At 43.3% G+C, this 19,906-nt stretch overlaps 1 protein-coding gene across 3 annotated transcripts in view; it reads left to right on the top strand.

Moving 5' to 3' along the window:
* Positions 1-19,412, top strand: part of ANXA11 (annexin A11) — a 34,948-nt gene extending 15,536 nt beyond the window's left edge. For all 3 annotated transcript variants that reach the window (XM_081006258.1, XM_081006256.1, XM_081006257.1), the window contains 14 exons: positions 3,152-3,212; positions 3,805-3,917; positions 5,584-5,991; positions 6,346-6,433; positions 8,412-8,506; positions 9,874-9,987; positions 10,779-10,869; positions 12,350-12,429; positions 13,504-13,560; positions 14,738-14,831; positions 15,324-15,419; positions 17,367-17,425; positions 18,164-18,286; positions 18,921-19,412. In XM_081006258.1, coding sequence (XP_080862384.1) covers positions 3,161-3,212; positions 3,805-3,917; positions 5,584-5,991; positions 6,346-6,433; positions 8,412-8,506; positions 9,874-9,987; positions 10,779-10,869; positions 12,350-12,429; positions 13,504-13,560; positions 14,738-14,831; positions 15,324-15,419; positions 17,367-17,425; positions 18,164-18,286; positions 18,921-18,980 — 1,530 coding nt within the window. In that variant the 5' untranslated portion in view covers positions 3,152-3,160 and the 3' untranslated portion in view covers positions 18,981-19,412. The remainder of the gene's footprint in view (positions 1-3,151; positions 3,213-3,804; positions 3,918-5,583; positions 5,992-6,345; positions 6,434-8,411; positions 8,507-9,873; positions 9,988-10,778; positions 10,870-12,349; positions 12,430-13,503; positions 13,561-14,737; positions 14,832-15,323; positions 15,420-17,366; positions 17,426-18,163; positions 18,287-18,920) is intronic.
* Positions 19,413-19,906: the final 494 nt, after the last annotated feature.

Genomic DNA, 19,906 nt, shown 5'->3' with positions numbered 1-19,906 from the left:
TGGGGAGGGGGGTGTTAAGTACCTGGCAGGCCTTAATAGGTTGCTAGTGGGCTACATTTGGCTTGACTGGTCAGTCACAATGGATTCTGGATTGATGTTGTTGAATCTGTGATCTGTTGAATTATGCTGGAGGAGGAGGGAGGAGGCTATTTTTTTCCTTTTTGGTCTGTGCTGCGTGCAATGTGCTATAAGAGATTAGGGCATGGGTAGGCAAACTAAGGCCCTGGGGCCAGATCCAGCCCAATTGCCTTCTAATCCGGCCCGCAGACGGTCTGGGAATCAGCATGTTTTTACAGAAGTAGAATGTCTCCTTTTATTTAAAATGCATCTCTGGGTTATTTGTGGGGCATAGGAATTCGTTCATTTCCCCCAAAAAAGTATAGTCCGGTCCCCCACAAGGTCTGAGGGACAGTGGACCGGCCCCCTGCTGAAAAAGTTTGCTGACCCCTGGATTAGGGCAATCCTTTTCAGTATTAACCATGGTTGGTGCCAGTGCATTTGTAACAGTGCACCTTGGTTAAATAAAACCATGCAGTTCAGATGAGAGGGTCCGAGATGTTTTCCGCTTATAGAATCATAGAATGCTAGAGTTGGAAGGGACCCTGAGGATCATCTAGTTCAACCCGCTGCAATGCAGGAATATGCAGCTGTCCCATGTGGGGATCAAACCTGCAATCTTCACATTATCAGCCATCTGAGCTATTCAGGCTTATCTTGTGCTTCCTGGGCATGAGTCCAAGCAGTTTTGCCTTTGCCCCACAGTCCCCCCCCCCAAAAAAATACCCCACTCTTCAGCAGTGAATTGGAGCAAACATCAGTCCAGAGAAAATTGATGTTGGCTCTGATTTAGCAGTAAAGATATCCCTGGGGGCAAGCAGCAGAAGTGTGAATGAGCCCTTAGTTCTGTAACGCCTATGTAAAACTATTCTAGTCATGGGCAGGGGCGTTGCTGGATATCATAGTTTCAGAAAGTGCTGTGTGAAACAGCCATTTTAATTCCATTCCTAGTTAATTGCGCAAAAAAAAAAAAAAGGCAATTCTAAAGGAATTTCAAACCTTGGAAAAGACCATGTGGTGCACCTCCCCAGCACTGCCATTTCCCTCTAAATCTCTTTCATCTTCCATCTGTGTGTAAAATAGGAATAACATAAGTGTTTTACCAGTTTCACTAGTTCATAACGCCTCTGAGATTATCCATGTGCAGCTTCTGGTTAGCACAGTTCTAACTGGAATGTGGTCCTACAGTATCGCCGTAGTTCCTGCAGGTAACGCAGGGTGGGAAAGTTGGCATAGCAACGCGCTTTGGCTTCAGACGGACGAAATGAATTCCAACCTCGGGGAGGCAGCTAAATCAACAAGCTTCTCTGCCTGCCGACTTGTCTTGCCTCCCAGCACAGTTCTTCGCTTGTGCCCCTTGTTCCTTCTTTACTTGCTGGCATTTGGTGGCTGGTAGGAATGAATGAGCCTATTATGGCTGTATTTTTTTAAAAAAAAGTTCTAGAGGCAGAGGGATCTAAGTATAACATCAAAAACTTGCTCCCCTGGATTTGTTCGTAATGGGGCAGATGTTTGTGTGCCACATCTGGAGAAGGCTCCCCTCTTTTTACTGGTTGTTACTAACAAGTAATACTAGGTTCCATTGATGTATTTTCAGTTAGCTACGTTTCACGCCAAAGCAATGTGTTTGAGTTCTTGTAAGCTCTCATTTGAAAACCTTTGAAAAGTAGAAGTTATAAATGTAGCTTGAAATAAAGGAAGTGGCTTTATGTTTTTACTAGGGAGAAAGAACTGCTTGTGCACAGGAGAGCTTGTCTAACAGCCTGATTCTGGGGGAACCACCCTGGGAGTATTATTAATTAATTAATTTTATAATGAATGATTTTAGAGTGTTGTTTATGCTGTACTTTTATACTGTTTTATTGTTGTTAGCCGCCCTGAGCCCGGCTTCGGCTGGGGAGGGCGGGATATAAATAAAATTTATTATTATTATTATTATTATTATTATTATTATTAAGTGGGGGGGCAGGGAAGCTGAAGACAAAGCAGGACCTGCTTTAGAAATTTAATCTGCAACATGCATATTTAAAGCGTTTTATATGTGCAGATAAGGAAAAATTGTGCTTGCAGCATACACATGCAGCATATCACTTGCGTTTGATTGGCTGCTGGTTCCCCCCACTTTGTGAACATGATGCTTGAGCACTGTGTGAACATGCATTGCAGGGGGTTAGACTAGATGACCTTTGGTGTCCCTTCCAATTCTACAGTTCTCTGATTCTGAGATTAATAAGTACACATCTGCAGCTGTGTCATTAAAAAGGTGCACCAGTTTCCAGCCCGAGGATGAAAAACCACTAAAGTGTCCTTATTTTACCTGTGATTGCAATCATATGAAAAAGTCCTGTAGCTACAGTGCTTTGCTGTTTCCTAAATCTAGATCTCATACAGTTTTGGATGGCAGGATCTCCTGAGATTGCCAGGATCATGAGGTTACAATTTATCTCAGTGATAGTGGCATCAAAACTATAAAAATGCACAACACGATGTAATGAGAAATTGTTGCGTAGTGGCTAGAATTTGACAAAAAGGCCCTTCATTTGGCCACAAATCCTACTTTGAGCCACTTGCCATCTCTCAGTGTAACCTACCACAAAGAACGTTTTTGAGGATAATGGGTGAGGATGGGCAGAGCTTTGTGGAAGAAAGGCAAAACGAAGCTAAATTTGATGGTAAAATCCCAAAAGTTCAAAACAATCCCATCTGCTTTAGTTTTAAGCTGCTGTGTGTTGCGTATATAAGAATGTACGGAGAGCCTGCAGGATCAGGCCAGTGGCTCATATAGGCCAGCATCCTGTTCTCAAAGTGGCAAACCATATGCCTTTTTGGAAACCGCAAGCAGGATCTGAGCACAACTACCTTCTTTCCAGCGACTGGTATTCAGAATATAGAATCATAGAATTGTAGAGTTGGAAGAGACCATGGGAGTCATCTAGTCCAGCCCTCTGCAGTACAGGAATATTTTGCCCAATGTGGGGCTTGAACCTATGACCCTAAGATTAAGAGCCTCATGCTCTACCAACTGATATAAATAAAATATGTAATTAACACTTTGCATTGTATTAAATCATTGTTCTTCTTCTTCTTCTTGCAGTCCTGCAGAATGAGTTATCCCGGGTATCCTCCTGCTGGTGGTTATCCACCTGCTGCTCCTGGTAAGCTTACTGTATTTCATGTAAGAATCATAGTAACCTGCCGGGAATTGGATAATAGAAGGGTGCAGAAGGGATCTCCGGTTTGTAGAGCTGAAGAGGCCTGGGAGAGCTGTTGCCAGTCAGAGTAGACAGAACTGTGGCTGATAGACCACTGGTCTGACTCTTGTATGCAGCAGCTGCATATAGCTTCCTATGAAGATATAGTTTACATTCCCTGCTGTTGTCACCTGTTCTCTCTTACATTGTTAGAAGGAAGGAAGAGACCGTTCCTCTTGCCATGTACTTTGCTCTAGTGTCTGTTATTTATACGCTGCATGTTTTGCAAACAGATGATTATCTGTTTGACGGCCGTTCATTAGCCTTTGAAATGCACACACAGTTTTAGCGTAGCTTTCAGAGAACCTGCTGCTTTATGTTGCAACATCTGTTGGTCCAGGGATGGAGAACAGAGCAAAGTGGAACTGTATCAAAGCCTGCCTGCTTTTGCCAGTAGCCATTGCAGTGAAAATTCTGCCATAGAGATCCATATGCTAACAAATAGATATACAACTGTTCTGTAGCTCTTGTGTATTTTTATTTTTTAATGTTTCAGGTGGCAACCCCTGGGGGGCTCCCAGCTATCCTCCTGCAAATCCTCCTCCAATTGGGCTAGAAAATGTTGGAAGCTATGCCAACCAGTTTAATCCAGACTATATGTCAGGCATGGTGAGTAATTTCAGTTGGAATTTGGTAGATCTTCCTGTTTCCGCTAAAGCCAGCTGTGAAATTCTGCTGCCTGAATTTTTGTCTTCTTTTAATATATTTAGATCCTGCTTTTCAAGGAAGGGCCTCATAGTGGTTTACAGCAGTTATAAAGTTACATTCAACTTCTCTTCCCCTTGTCTTCTTTCCATATCTGTCCTTTATTTCATCAGTGGTAAAAGCTGTAACAGACAGATTATGTTCGCAACAGTATTCTCTGAAGCTCCTCCTGGCGGTTGTGGCAACAGTACTGTTAGCACATTTGCGAAGCTAAGCAGGGTCCGATATGGTTTCAAACTGGATGAGGGACCATGAGTTCAGATTATTGCATTTCAGGGAGTTGGTCTAGATGGCCCTCGGGGTTCCTCCAAATTTATGATTCTACAGTTCTGTGAAGCACAGTGTGTAACAGGGTGCTCCACATCCCCAATTCTGTTTAACATGGCAAATGAGATATTTGCATAAGCCCATATCTCAAGTAGGCAAATGATACAGAATGGTAAAACCCTGTTTATATGCCAATAAAAACCCCATATTATCGAGGAGGAAATGGATACTTTGCATGTGCAAAGTATTGGACATTAGCATACGCTTACATAGATGAAATGCAGAACATAAAATATAAAGGTAGAAAATATAAAATAAAAATTTCTATGCCATGGTTCAGTGTTGTACGAACGAACCTACTTTCCCTGTCATAAGCTTTTTCTGATTAACTGCAGTGCAGCTTGTTGTTCAAATTCTAAACTGTGGTTTTTACTGTAGGTAGAGAAAACAAGACAGATTTGTAAACTACGGTGTGAAGTTACCTTGTTTCCACTAAGCATAGTTAACCCACAGTTTGGGTTACCATGGTAACATGGCAAACTGTGGTTAATCAAAACCAGAAACGAAAGATTCCAAATTCATCTCTGCCACTGTGCTGGTGGAGGAGCAGGGAGTACACAAGCTCATTAGTAGTCTAGACTCTGGGACCTAGGGAACTCTTCTAGCCTGTTCAAAAAGATGACCCTGTTAATAGTTTGGATTGATGTGGAGCATCACACACACAATAATAATTATAATAATAATTTATTATTTATACCCCGCCCATCTGGCTGGGTTTCCCCAGCCACTCTGGATAGCTTCCAACTGAATATTAAAAACAATACAGTGTCATGTATTAAAAACTTCCCTAAACAGGGCCGCCTTCAGTTGTCTTTTAAAAGTAAAATAGTTGTTTATTGCCTTGACATCTTCTGGGAGGGCATTCCACAGGGCAGGCGCCACTACTGAGAAGGCCCTCTGCCTGGTTCCCTGTAACGTCACTTCTCACAGCGAGGGACCCGCCAGAAGGCCCTCCACGCTGGACCTCCGCGTCCGGGCTGGATGGTGGGGTGGAGACGCTCCTTCAGACAAGAGTAGCACAATGGACAAGTAGCTGGGCGGTCTTGCCAAGAAGTCCCAAGCTCAAATCTAGTGAACCCCAGAGGTCTTAGGCAACCTCCTATCTTGTGGCTTCCTATCTGTAATAATACTGGCCTATTTAGATGGCGGTTGTAAAGATAGTGCTCTCAACCCTCAAAGTGTTACAGAAGTGTTATGTGCTATTTGACACACACGTGCTAACTTTGTGCATTTGATTGTTCAGGCTTCCAACATGTCAGGAACGTTTGGTGGTGCCAATGTGCCGCAGAGCATGTACCCTCCAGTCCCTGGTGGCTACCCCCCGGTTCCTCCAGGAGGCTTTGGACAAGCTCCTGGGGGCTTTGGGCAACCTCCTCAAGGACAGCAGCCGTCTTACGGAATGTACCCGCCAGCGCCAGGAGGAAACCCGCCAACAGGAATGCCGTCTTATCCAGGGTATCCAGGTGGCCCCATGCCAGCAGCAGGACAGCAGCCCCAGCCGTATCCTGGGCAACAGCCATATCCTGGGCAGCAGCCAATGCCACCGCCAGGGCACCAGCAACCTATGCCAAATTACCCTCCTGGCCCAGCTGTTAATCCTTCTATGCCATCTTATCCAGGACCAACAGTACCCACCATTACTCCCGGAGCGGTAAGAGAACCTCTTCTTAAATTATTGAGCTTCCTTGTCTTCCAGTGTATAATAGGAAAAGTGCAAAAACTAGGTGTTTGATGGCACATGTTGCATCTGTGGGCCCCAGATGCTGTTGAATGCTAAAAAGTGACGGGAGGGAGTTCAGTTGGCGGTTGACAGGTGGTGCATGGGGAGGATGCTTGACCCTTACCCCACCACTTTCCACCAGCCATGGTTTCTGGGTATGCGTTTGCCACGTTGAGTGGTGGGCGAAGGACGGGTATTGATGTGTTGTAAGGGAAAGTGGCAGGCAGGCGAAGTAGCAAACGTTGGTTGATAGCTTTCTCCCCCATTCTTCTTTGGACACTGCAGTCTGGAAACCGAGGCACAGTCCGTGATGCTCCATCCTTTGACCCTCTGAGGGACGCAGAGGTGTTGAGGAAAGCCATGAAAGGGTTTGGTGAGTAGTGCTTGCACTCAAAAGTTGGGTGCTTTTTCTTCACGTAATGATGTCCTCTTTGTCCCACCCTTTTGCTTCTTGCACGTTCAGGGATAGTTTGGGTACTGCTTTGCAAAACGTTGCAGGTTACGTCTGTGTTCTGGGTAACGTGAAAGCAATTCTGAGCGTTGCATCTTCTGCCCTTGGAGCACAGCCTGTGACACTGGCCGTGGGTCTGGGTTCTCTGTACCAGGGATTCGGAAATTCCGTGAGCCCAACAGATGTATGCCCAAGTACACATAGAATCATAGAAATGGAAAAATGGAAGTGGGTCGTCTAGTCCGACCCCCTGCAATGCAGGAATCTCAGCTAAAGCATCCATGACACATGGCCATCCAACCTCTTCTTATAAACCTCCAAGGATGGAGAGTCCACCACCTTCTGAAGAAGTCCCTTCCTCTGTTGAACAGGATCAGAAAGTTCTTCCTAGGGTTTGGTCGGATTCTCCTCCTTGTAACTTGAATCCATTGGTTCGGGTCCCACCCTCCAGAGATGGAGGAAACATCTTCCATGTGGCAGCCCTTGAGATATTGGATGGCTATCCTATCTCCTCTCATGGAGGAAAGACTGTTCATGACTACTCTCCCTGTTGGAAGCAGCCGTGCTTCTGATTTGCAGTTGCTGGACACAGGAGGTGAGAGTGCACTTGTGTTAAGTCCTGCTTGCGGGTTTCACAAAGGCATCTGGTCAGTCACTAAGATCAGGATGCTGGGCTAGATGGGCCACTGGCTGGATCCAGTAGGCTCCTCTTACACTTAGGGTTGTTTCAGCAAGGCTGCAACCCACCTGCCCTACACCAGATGTCCTATTGAACTTTAGGTATGGGGCAGGTCAAGGTGTGTGTGTGTGTTGTGGAATAAACAATAAAGCCAGCCATCCAGATCTGGCTTCCCATCCTTGCTTTGCAAAGTCAGTCACTCAGATATACCTTTACAAGCTGGAAGGAACAAGTTGAATGTCCACCTCCTCTTCCAGCTAGAAAACATAAGAGGGATTTTGTGGAGCTTGCTTGCTACCCTTGAGGGCAGGGCCCCCCAACACTCTCCCCAAGCCACCCCCCTTTCCGGTCCTGCCTGGATAGAAAGGGCTTTGTAGAGACATCAAACTTTTGCATGGCTGGAATGGAGCCTACTGTGCAAAGATAGAAGGGCATCTGTTGCTGCACTCAAGTTTTCCGTAGTTGCTCATTCTGATCGCAACGCCCAGATTTCTATTCCTTTCTAGCATTTGATCTTTTCTTCAAGATTGGAAGACCTCAAAAGTTGCTTTTAGCTTCTTTGCTTTTTGTGAAACATTTTTCAGTGTTATATAAATTATTTCCCTTTCCTTTCCCACTGAATTCTGTCCTGCTTTTTTTCTCCCAACTTAAACCTCTCCATTCCTAGTCTATGCAAAACGTGTATGAACTCTTCAATCCAAACCAAATGCACAACTGTCCCTTCCCTCAGAAATTTAAATATTTGGATTTCTTTTTTAAAAAAAAAAAGTAATTGGAATCTGTGCGAATACCCCATAATGTCATACAGGCTTAGCTCATCTGTCAGGCTTTGCTGCCTAAAGTACAACAGAATATAGAATCACAGAATCCTAGAGATGGAAGGGACTATGAGAATCATCTATTCCAATAATCCAACTCCCTGCAATGCAGGAATCTTTTGCCCAGTGTGGCACTCAAACCCACAACCCTGAGATTAAGAGTCTCGTGCTCTACCAACTGAGCCATCCCATAGTTACTCATGACTGCTGCAGATTCAAATATGCATTTGAACAAGTGATGCCATGCAGTGTATAAGGTGGCAGGAGAGAATACACTTGGTTTTAAAAGTTGGCCTTTTCCGATTACTAAATGCTGGGTTAGATTCTGCTGAAGTGGGTTGATCAGAAAGTACTATGACGGTGGAAGAGGCTGCACTAAACACTTGATTCTGTATATTTTCAGGAACCGACGAGCAGGCAATCATTGATTGTCTGGGAAGTCGCTCAAACAAGCAACGCCAGCAGATTCTGCTCTCCTTCAAAACAGCTTATGGAAAGGTAAGTTCTCCACCATGAAATTATTCTTTGATTATTGCAACAGAGGAAGAAAGTGGAGGCAGAGCTAAACATGGAAATCATGTGCAGTCGGTCTAGTTTGTATGTTCTTTGGCTTAGCTTCATGCTGAAGTCGCCAGAGGGCTAGGATTTTGTGCCAAGGGTTAAACGGAAAGGGCAGGGTTTGAGGATGGATTTAAAGGGAGGGGTGGCATTTGTGCAGGTGTTCTGGGAGGCAATTTTAGGGCTGCAGCGCAGTTAAGGGAGAAGGAGTCTTTTGAAGGAAGCCTTCAAATGGATAAGGATGGTGGAGCTGGGCAGACAAACATCACAGGCAGGAATGCAGAGAGATAAGGGGACAAGGCCATGGGAGGAGTTGTATGTAGGAACAAGGCAGCTGGATCTGAGAATGGACAGGAAGCCATTGAAGGGATTTAAGGACAAGGGGTTGTCACATTATCGTAATGATGATGGTGAATGATTTTGGCAACAAAATAATGAAAGAGACTTTAAATATCTTGACACCCCAACGAATGAGAGGTACAAAATAAGTTTGGTAATATCTTGCAGTTTTCAGCAGGATGACTTTTGTATTCCTCAAACACACTCTCTTCATATCATCAACTTTTACTGGTCAGCCACTCTTAAAAACCTTTGCATCAGAGTTCTACATTTTTGCTAATGAACAATTATCATCATCATCTTAAGATTACTAAGTGTAAAAGCACAAAATATGTAACAAAATAACAATACACATTCTTCTAAGGAATTACTTTTGCCAGCTTTGTGCTTGCTTAATTTTTAAACGGCACCATGACCCTTTTGAGCAAATTATTTATTTAATAAATAAAATAAGTATTATGTTCCTGGGTTGCTGCTTTTTAGTTTATGACATTGTTTATAATGTGTTCATTTGCTTTTTCCATATTTCTTATGCTGTGAAGTTGCTCTCAGCATATCGTGGATATAAGAGCGGGGTTTAAATTACTGGCTACTATGGTTCATTGCCCTATTCAGCTGAAATAAAACCTAACATTTGTGTGGCTGCAAATATTCACACTGTTACATTTGTCCTCTGCTCTGGTAGAAATTTAGTTTGTAAACTCCTTTGGGCAGAAATCGTACCTTTACCCTTCCTTATGTTACTCAATAAAGTGCAGTCGACACTGATTGTGCTATATTAATAACTTCACAGATATTACCGAACTTTTCTGCAAGTCTGACATTGCAAGAAAAGAGATTCAGATCATTAGTATGCCTTGAATAGGAAGCTTTGGCATAAACCTTTTGTTTCTCATCCTTTAAAAAACTCACTAAATATTACTTTACAAGGGAAACATGTGGTGTTTTTTCACTTAAAAAAAACCCAGGATTTGATCAAGGACCTGAAGTCTGAGCTTTCCGGCAACTTCGAGAGGACAATCTTGGCAATGATGAAGACTCCTGTCCAGTTTGATGTTTATGAAATAAAAGAAGCCATCAAGGTCTGTATGGTTTAAATGAAAGCTACTGTTGTTGTTACATAATTCTTGCCTCCCTAAATGCTTTATTTGACGCATCATCTTTCTCCTGCTTCAAGCCTGTCTTCAAAACCCACCATTCTGGATTTGCATGTGTGAATACCTATCCTGTGACCCCTTCCACCCAACCCTTGCAGTATCAGTTTTTATTATGCTACTGAATCAAGAGACTTCTGCTTATCTTTCTGTTTCAAGAGCTATGTACAGTGTGATGGGACTACGGTATACCGTTATCAAAAGCAACTCTCCCTTTGCATAATTCTTGGAGGAGGGGATTGCACAGCAGTTGCAGTTTAATCTAACTGAAGAAACTGAGAGCTCTGTTGCAATGTTTGCAGTTCCTGCCCTCTACGCCTGTGTCATTGCTCAGTCTGTGCTGGCATCCAGCAGTCCACTGAAGTGCGCATATGAAAAAAAAATGCAATAATAGTTCTTTTGTCCTTTGTGTGATGCGCTCCTGTCACATGTGAGAGGACACCTCTTTTTAGGTGGTCTTTGTCAACCCTCATTCTTAAAAGCACATTCAATAATACTTTATCTGTAGACCAGTTAAGTCTATCAAAAAATAGAGAAATCAAACTGAGCAATGGATTAAACATTGCAGACCTAGTAAGAGTACACTCAGTCCACGTGAGGCCTAGAAATAGGAGTCACGCCAATAAGCCTGGCACTCTCTTAGCCTTAAAAGAGGGCAGAACCCAGGAGACAAATGCTTCTGCCTAGTGGTGAGCTTGAGTGTCTTTTCCTTTTCTTAGGGAGCTGGCACGGATGAAGCCTGCCTGATAGAAATCTTGGCATCTCGCAGCAATGAGCACATTCGGGAAATCAGTCGGGCATACAAAGCAGGTGAGTTTTCCTCTCAACTCTGCAACTTCTGCTGTTCTGATAGAAGGCCATCCCAATACCTTTAAAGATGATGGGTTTAAGTTGAGCAGAAACATTTGTAGGAAGAATTGCATTTTGGACATTGAGGTCGAAGGCTGTTCAGTGCATAAGCTGCTGCTTTGTTTATAAATTTGAGCTTTGTTGGTTTGTTGGGTGGGGCTGTCAAATTTAGAATGGAGAAGACAATTTACAAGGGCAAACTGGAGTTCATGAAGGTTCACCCTTTTTCAGGCAGTTGTTTGATCCAGCAGTTTGTGCAGAAAGAGCCACTTAGTGCAATAGTACATTGCTAACAGTTCCTGGAGCTGAACATGGTGTGTCTCTCTTTGTTCTCCTTCCCCGCCTCTGTATTTTGTGTGATTGCAAAGTGCTGTATAGACTTGATGCACCACAAAGATTGCAGTCTGTACCTGCTTTTTCTAAGATTAAGACCCATTTAGTTCAACGGTACGTGCTTCTAAGTGGACACATAAGGCAGCAATCCTGCACACAGTTGCTTAAGAATAAACCTCAGTAAAGTTGTTGAGACTTCATCTCCAAGGAAGCATATGCTGGATCAGCTTACAAATTCATAAAGGACTAACATCAGCTGGCATGGTCAGTGGTTTGGGACGATGGAAATTATAGGCCAGCAACTTCTGAAGCACACTACATTATCTAGGGTTTCATTTGTTTAAAACACATAATTTTAAGGGTTTTCTTGACAGTTCTTGGTTCCTTTTCTGTGCTGTATAGAATCCTATCATGTGTTTGATCCGCCAGCTGAGCTTACGGTATCCAAAGTTTGCCCTGATTTAGATGTCCTAGTTTTACTTTCCGGGAATAAAACCGAGAGCTCCCTCTCCCTGCCCCACCATCAGTGCTCCATAAATCTGCTTGCCCCTGGTGTGCTTACTCCCGTTCCCACATATCGTCGTCTCGTCCCCCCCACATTTTGAAGGGGGCAGAGACATCATCAAAGCACTGCTGAATTATCTTGCAAAGTCCCAGTGTGAGAGAGGAAAAAGCACCAATCACCCCTTTTCTGCCCATGGCAAATTCAAAGGAAGAAACGGATGATGGTTTCTCAAAGTAGGATTTGTTAGTATCTTTGGAAGCCCAGCTTGAGTGATGGAAGGTATCTTGCAAGGAGGAACTAGTGGGCCGCCTTAAATATTCCCTTTGGCTAGTAGGTCAAACCGAAATGGGGCTATTTACACAAACTACTTTTAGTGTAAAATTTCCCTTTTCATCTTTTTCCCCCCTTGATATTTTGGCTGGAGTATAAAAGAGTGGAATGTGAATCCTCTCCCCCAAGCAGATGTCCTTGCGGTGTGTTATTAAAAAATAGATAAGAATTATCTCTTCCTCTCCTCCCTTCTCTTTCTTCCCACCCAGTGATCCTTATAATGAAATAAACATGGACCACTTACAAAACAAGTTTCCTTTGTATTTCTCACAGAGCATAAGAAAACTTTGGAAGAAGCCATCAGAAACGACACATCTGGACACTTCCAGAGGCTTTTAATCTCACTGTCTCAGGTATGCGCAAGATCCTTGCACCCGGTTGTCCTGTGTTGGTGTTGCTATAATTTATACGTAACCCAAGTTCTCCTAAGATTTACATTCATCCATTGAAGTAAAATTCACAGAAGTATTGGGGTGATATCTGTTGTCAGGCATATTTTGAGTCCATTCCTTTCAGTGGTTCTGCTCATGAGTATGACTAAGACTGGAGATCACCTTTATGTTTTTAAGCCAGTGTGAAGAGGTTATGCCCTCTTGCCTCTAATGGAGGGCACAGAACATCCTGGCTGTGGTACTGGATGTCGGTTCCCTATGATGTGATATAATTCAAGATGAAAAGCATTGGAGTTAATGGAATTGTATATTGCAAGTTTCTTCCCCCTAACCAAACAATTCTCCCTCCTCAATTAAAACATTAAAACTTTCCTCTGGAGGGCGCCCTGTGCTTCGGGCTGCAGGCTGCTGCCAGCTGAGCTTTGCGAGCCCACGGGAACTCCCGCTGGGCGCGCAAGGTTTGCGGACACCTGTGCGAAGCACGGGGCGCCCTCTGGAGGGCGCCCTGTGCTTCAGGCTGCAGGCTGCTGCTCGCAAGGCTTGCGGATAGCTTCCTGAAGCCTGGAGAGCGAGAGGGGTTGGTGCGCACCAACGCCTCTCGCTCTCCAGGCTTCAGCGGAAGCCTGCATTCGCCCCATAGGACGCACACACATTTCCCCTTCATTTTTGGAGGGGAAAAAGTGTGTCCCACAGGGCGGAAAATACGGTATATATATCCCTGATAACTGTTGTCCATCTATATTTTACCAAAGAATCTTAAATTATCAGATCTTGGATATCAAGTTAATAGTGATCATGTTTGAAAATATACAGACTGGTGAGAATTTGTCTGTCCCATTTAACCTTAATGTGTTGCAACATTAAATTGGAAGCATCATGAAACAAATACGCATGTTTAACGAGCAAATAGAACAAAGCATACTTTAAACTGTTTGGCTTGCTTTTTGCTGGACTAACCACCTCATTAGGCTAACATCAGTTACAGTGTTTCGAAAGCAGTGTTTCATCTTTTGACTGACTTGGTAATTATTTCAGGGAAACAGAGATGAAAGTACCAATGTCAACATGGCGGCTGTCCAAAGCGATGCTCAGGTTAGTATGAGGAGTATTGTCTAGTTTATGTTCCACACTGATTTCTTTTTAAAGGCCCAGCCAGATGGCTGCTGCATTGAGCAGACTCTTGCCCGGAGTGGTTTCCTTTAAACATCTCCTACTTTAATGAAATCTAAAACTCGAGACCGTGTGTACTCCCCCACAATCTGGCATGTTTCTCCTCTGGCCTAATTTCTAGCGTGGAAGTTACCCTGAGAACAGTTTGCTTTAAAAAAATATTCCTCCTGCCCCCACAGCCCCGGTTTCTGAAAAAAGGGGGGTATTGGTATGGCTTTCCCTCAGCTCTACATTGAGCAGTTTACACGGTTTCCCTTTTTCAAATTACTACAGATAAATGATCCCAAGATAACAGCAATAAGAAGATTGCAATCAAATATATTTTTTAAAAAACCCTTCTCAAATTTACCTGCACCTATTCCATTTTGGGAACGATTTACTAAATGAATTGGTGCTGCAGTAATAATTTCCCTGAAATGTGCAACTTTCTCCTTTTGGTTCATCATGTGGTGAATTTTTTTGTTTATTTCAAATTGTATGGAAGGAGGAACCATGCACCTTTCTCAGGGTTGCATAGACTTGTGACTTACAAACCTGTCAAGTTTTTCTGAGCGAAAGCATGGAGGGAGGAGAGTTGGAATGTACTTGTGGAATTTTTCATTCACCCCCATTTCACACCGAAAACGTTCGCTCTGTCACATTTTGGCTCGGCCCTAGTTATAAGGAATACGCCACTGCCATTTTCAGTGGCATCCCTTTGTCCCAATATCATTTTGCAAGGATTTTCGCGCCAGTAACTTTCAGTCAGTAGTATGAAGTGGGGGCAGTGAAATGTGCAGCTTAACAGCATCAGTCGGGATGCAAGGTGAAGTTGTGTTGTGTGCAAGGGGAAGAAAGCAAAATTCAACATGAGCCTGTAGTACTTTGGCTGCAGTCCCAGGTTGCTTGCATTATAGTTGCATCCTTGATGGTTAGGGAGGTTAGCGAAGGTTAGCTAAGTGAACAAAGGTGTGGGAGAAAAATAGGACCAGTCCAGAAATATCAAGATAATTAAAGAATGAGTAGTAAGGGAGAAGAAACCTTTGAAAGCAGAGTGAAATTTGGAAAGCAGCTGAGCTCAAGTAATGACCTGTGATTTTTTTTTTCTTTTTCTTTTAAGGCGCTGTATGCAGCAGGAGAAAATCGACTTGGGACTGATGAATCCAAATTCAATGCAATTCTCTGTGCCAGAAGTAAAGCTCACCTAATAGCAGGTAATTTCTGTCTATACTTTGCATCGAGAGGATGTTTGGTGATTGTAAAATTAGGCTGCAACAGTGCAAGAGACTACACATGCTTTTTCTTGACAAGTGGTAACTAATATTTTCATTTTTGATGGTGCCTAAGATCAGCCAACTCTGATCAGATGCAAAGAAGGGCTGGGTTCTTCGACCCTTTTAAATAGTTATGTAGAAATTTGTCAGATGAGACAAGCTGCACCGCCTGAAATTCCTCCTTCTACATAACAAAGGGCGTTTGTCCTCCTGGTAGGGTCCACAGTTAATAATTGGGGAGGGGGTGTCTGTCTGTCATCCAGCCGCCAGATGTCAACTTAGATAAGTGATTGGAGTTAGGGCCATACCAGACAAAACAACTGAAGGCCTGTGATGGGGCAGTGCAACTGACTCAAGAGCTGGTTGTCAGACTTCACTCTTCACACTCACTTGGCTTAAATGACTGATGATCCCTTTTTTCTCTCTCAACAGTTTTCAGTGAATATCAGCGAATGTGTAACCGTGACATTGAGAAGAGCATAATCAGAGAGATGTCGGGAGACCTCGAATCTGGGATGCTGGCAGTAGGTGGGTGAGGTATCTTTAAGAGTGAAGATCATAGAATCATAGAGTTGGAAGGGATCCCCGCGGGTCATCTAGTCCAACCCCCTGCAATGCAGGAATCCAGATCACAGGCATCCCTTGGTGGGCTCAAACCACCAGCTTTCTGGTTAACAGCCAGATGCACTTGACCCATTGCACCAAGAATCTAACTTTTCAAATTGTGGTTTGAATGTTCCTTTGCTGCCCTAAACACACACAGTTTTCTGGCTTGGACTGCACTCTTTAAAATATATAATTTTTGAAAAAGATCCAGAAGTTGGGGGATAGCAGGCTATGCATGGTACCTATTGGCTAGTACCTGCAATATCACCAACCTCTTCTCCCGTAAATTCTCAGAGTAGCTTTTAAAGTATTTGTGTGTTTTGGCAGGGTAAAATGTGACATGTATGTTACTTAAGATGTATTTCAAAGCACAAAAGAGGGGCAAAACTAAGAGATCGTATCTGAGTCATGTATATGTTTGGAAAGCAAGTCATAAAGTTCAACGTGTAGGTAAAAAACTTTGCCATTCAAAATATTTTATCATATATTTCATGCCACTTTCTACACAATAGTTCTCTTGAGAATATTTGGCTTTGGCTGCGAGTTTCAGTTTGGAGCTAATAATAATAATAATAATAATAATAATTATACCCTGCCCATCTGGCTGAGTTTCCCCAGCCACTCTGGGCGGCTCCCAATCGAGTGTTAAAAACAATACAGCATTAAATATTAAAAGCTTCCCTAAACAGAGCTGCCTTTAGATGTCTTTTAAAGATAGGATAGCTGCTTATTTCCTTCACATCTGAAGGGAGGTCGTTCCACAGGGCGGGCACAAGCTACTTTTACTTCCCCCAGAGAACTTGGTTATAAATTTCATTTACCATTCCTTTGGTTTGTCTCGTTAAACCTGGTTCCCATTTAACAAATCACAGTTCATGTGATTGGGGAAATGGCTAGGATTCCACTGAGGATGCCCTTTGAACTTGCTACTTCACCTTCCATGCCAGGCACAGCAACCTTTGTCTGTATTCTCTCATCTTTCATTCCTCTTGTTTTGAAGACAAGTCACGTCCAACAACACCGTGTTTACATTCTGAGTGTGTTTCTTGGATAGGGGCGAGTGTTGTGCCAAAAGCTTTTGCCATCACCAAGTTCCTTTTCAAAAATGTTAAATAACTTCTAGGATCACTTAACCTGTCCTAAGTGGCCAGCTATCAACCAGTGAATCCCGGAGTGCTAGTTAAAGTGTCATATTGGCCACAAATTCATTGGGTGACCTTAGGCAAACTACTATACTGACCAACCCTGCAGCACGGTCGTAAGGATTTACAAGGTAATATATATGAAGCTGCTTGAATATTTAAAATGTGTTCCATAAACACTCACTGTTTTATTTGTCGTATAAAATGGCTTTTACTCTTTGCACCAGATCTAACTGGAAATATGTACCCTTTTTTTTTTGCTCCGTTATAGCTTTCAGGATTGTAAGCTTGGTAACTGTATGCAATACTCCCATAGTGTGTGACTAACTTCACTGCCTTCCATTTTCCGGTCTTGAAGTGTAATGTGTGCCTTGTACATCTACATGAGAAATCTTAACATTGATATCAAAAAGGAACATACCTTGTATTAGGTTACAAATGAACATCACCATTGGTTCTTTCCACTCCCATAAAATGCTCAAGTAAAAAGGTAGATGCTGTTTGATAGCTGTTTGGATTGCATGACTGTGTGCTTTTTTTAAAAAAAATCTGATTTTGTGTGATTGTCCCCTTTGTTCCTCCCCATGACACTCACTGAGTCATCTCAACTCCCAGGTTAACCTAAGAAAGCAGATTTCAGCAAAAACAGTATGGCATTGATGTGTTTTTTTTAATGGTTAGCAAATGGTTAACAGTCAGTAACTGGTGATCTCAATTTCTTTTGCAGTTAAGTGTGTAAGAAATACACCTGCTTTCTTTGCAGAGAGGCTGCACAAGGCCATGAAGGTGAGTTGAAATCATGTGGGCCTCTGCACGTCCGTGTGGTCAGATATTCAAATGAGCTGTTAGAAGCTGACTCCATTGGGATGTAGATCTGAGCCCAGGATGTCAGATTTTAGGGCTGGTAGACATGTTTCACACAAACCTGTGTAACTGTAGCTTGAAAAACCTCTGGAGGCAATGATCGAGCAAGAAACGGCTGCGGGTGTGTGCACATAACCCATTGCCATTTTCTTCATTCCAATTCCTCCCCACTACCCCGGGTTCCACAGGCCTGATTTTAAATGACAGAGGTGTTGGTGTTGTGGTGTTTGTGAACTGAAGTGGGGTGATAGCAGAGAGGCAAAGGGTTTGGTGCCCCCTTTTCTCCCCTCTCCTAGTCTCCCTTTTTCAGTTGTCCCTCCCCTTCCCCAACATCTTTTCAGGCTAAAAAGAATATGCCACCCTGTCAACAAATGGGCATGTGTAAGGTTTTGAACTTTGAATTGGTTATCAATTAAGCAGCTGTCCCCAACTCTGTTCTCCATGTATTTTGGACTACCACTCATAATAGCCTCAGCTTTTGTGACCAATGGAAAAGGATGACAGGAGTTGTATAACATAGTGAGGGCACCACATTAGGAAAGGCCTGCCATAAAGCCTTGAGCGGCCATTTTGAGTAACAGTCAAGGCTACATGTTCAGAGGGAGCATCGCAGTCTGGTAACAATTCACATTCTGGCCCTTTCCGCCACGTTCTTCACAGGGAGCTGGAACCAAAGACCGGACTCTCATTCGCATCATGGTGTCACGCAGTGAGGTTGACCTGCTAGACATAAGGCAGGAATACAAGAGGATGTATGGCAAATCTCTCTACACGGACATTACGGTAAGATTGTGAGGGGCTTGTCTCGCTTTCCATGTGTGCCATGCGGCCAGTGTTCACACCGAAACCTTGAACTTGGCCCAGTACCATTTTTGGAAGCCGGTGCCATGTTCATCCATCTTCACAGTGGAGCTTTCGCCACCTGAACTCTAGCCATCATCTGGCCCAGTGTTTCCCAAACATGGGTCCCCAGCTGATTTTGGACTACAACTCCCATCATCCTTAGCTAGCCAGACCAGTGGTCAGGGTTGATGGGAACTGTAGTTCAAAAACAACGGGAGACCCAAGTTTGGGAAACACTGATCTGGCCTGTTTCATAGGCTGTAGTTCCACAGTATACCAGGGGGCCGAATGTGCTCCACACCACTGTTGTTTTAACAGAAAGCAAAACAAAAAAACCCCATCATATTAAATAAGATGTTGCTATTGGAGTGTTGGGGGGCAGGGGGAGGGAGAGAAAAAATCAGGTGGCTGCTGTCTCCCCAGGTATAAAAGTCTTGTTTATAGGTTCAGATGAGCAGGGTGTATGCCTTGTGTAACTGGGAGGTTCACCTGTTGGCTTCTGGCACAAAGATGATTGCTCTCTTTAACCTTTGGCACAAGATCACTTTTTTCCCCTTTTGGTGTTTCTTACCAGGGTGACACTTCTGGAGACTACAGGAAAATCCTGCTGAAATTGTGTGGTGGAAACGACTAAGTTGAGTCCGCTGGATTTTTTTTTTTGGTTTTAGTTTTTTTTTTAAAATCAGCTGGTTTTATGCTATCATTTCACACATGCTGTCAAAACTCCAAATATCCAGAAGATTCTTTCTCTAAAGTGCCACGTTATTCCTTTCTTTGAATAATATATCATGAGTACAGAAATAAATCCTGCTATAGAGAGAGAAGCTGCTGCACCAGATAGCTGTAGTTCACAAACAGGTTTTTGCTTTCTAATGGGGGGGGGGGGACACACTCCACTGTAAGGAAGTGGCTTGTGTTGCATGAATAGCTTTTGTTTGGAAACGCCTTTATTTGTGCGTGCCAAATGATTCTATACAGCTTTGTGTCTTACAAAAAAAAGTACAAAACATTTTTTGTATGTGTGGTGCATGGTCCGTTTGATATTTACATGCTTGTTGCCTAATTTTTATTTTTTTTTTAAATCCTGTTCTGAAGAGTGATTGGGTAGACTTTCAGATCCTGTTCACTCACTGCTGTTCAAGGAGAAATGTAAAAGTCTGGCTAGAATCTTTATGTTGTTTTGAATGCTGGATCTCCCTGAAGTCTGTGATATTTTCCCTAAATTGAAGGAAAAGGGATGTGGTGCATTGGCAGAATTCAGGACCAAGATGTTAGGAAGTCTGCCAGGGTGTTTGTCATTAGGGTCCCTCCAAATGTCCTGTTTCTTGTGCATTCTTGCAGATTTATGCTCCTGCTGATAACATGGTGGTTATGCAAGACCCCACTTCCAAGAGTGCACCTGCAAAAATGTGGTACAGCTATGTTTTCTACTAGAAACGTTTATTTTTGTCCCATTTTCACGTGCTAAGAGTGCAAGACTGCTATTGAAGCATCGCAGAACAACTAAGACAGCGCAATAGTGTCTTAATGCACTATTGTGTCAATGGCGTGTTACAAAGC

Source organism: Podarcis pityusensis (genome assembly GCF_964106645.2).
Source record: "Podarcis pityusensis genome assembly, chromosome: 5".
NCBI classification, from domain to species: domain Eukaryota; kingdom Metazoa; phylum Chordata; class Lepidosauria; order Squamata; family Lacertidae; genus Podarcis; species Podarcis pityusensis.
This window is presented reverse-complemented; position numbering and strand designations above follow the sequence as displayed.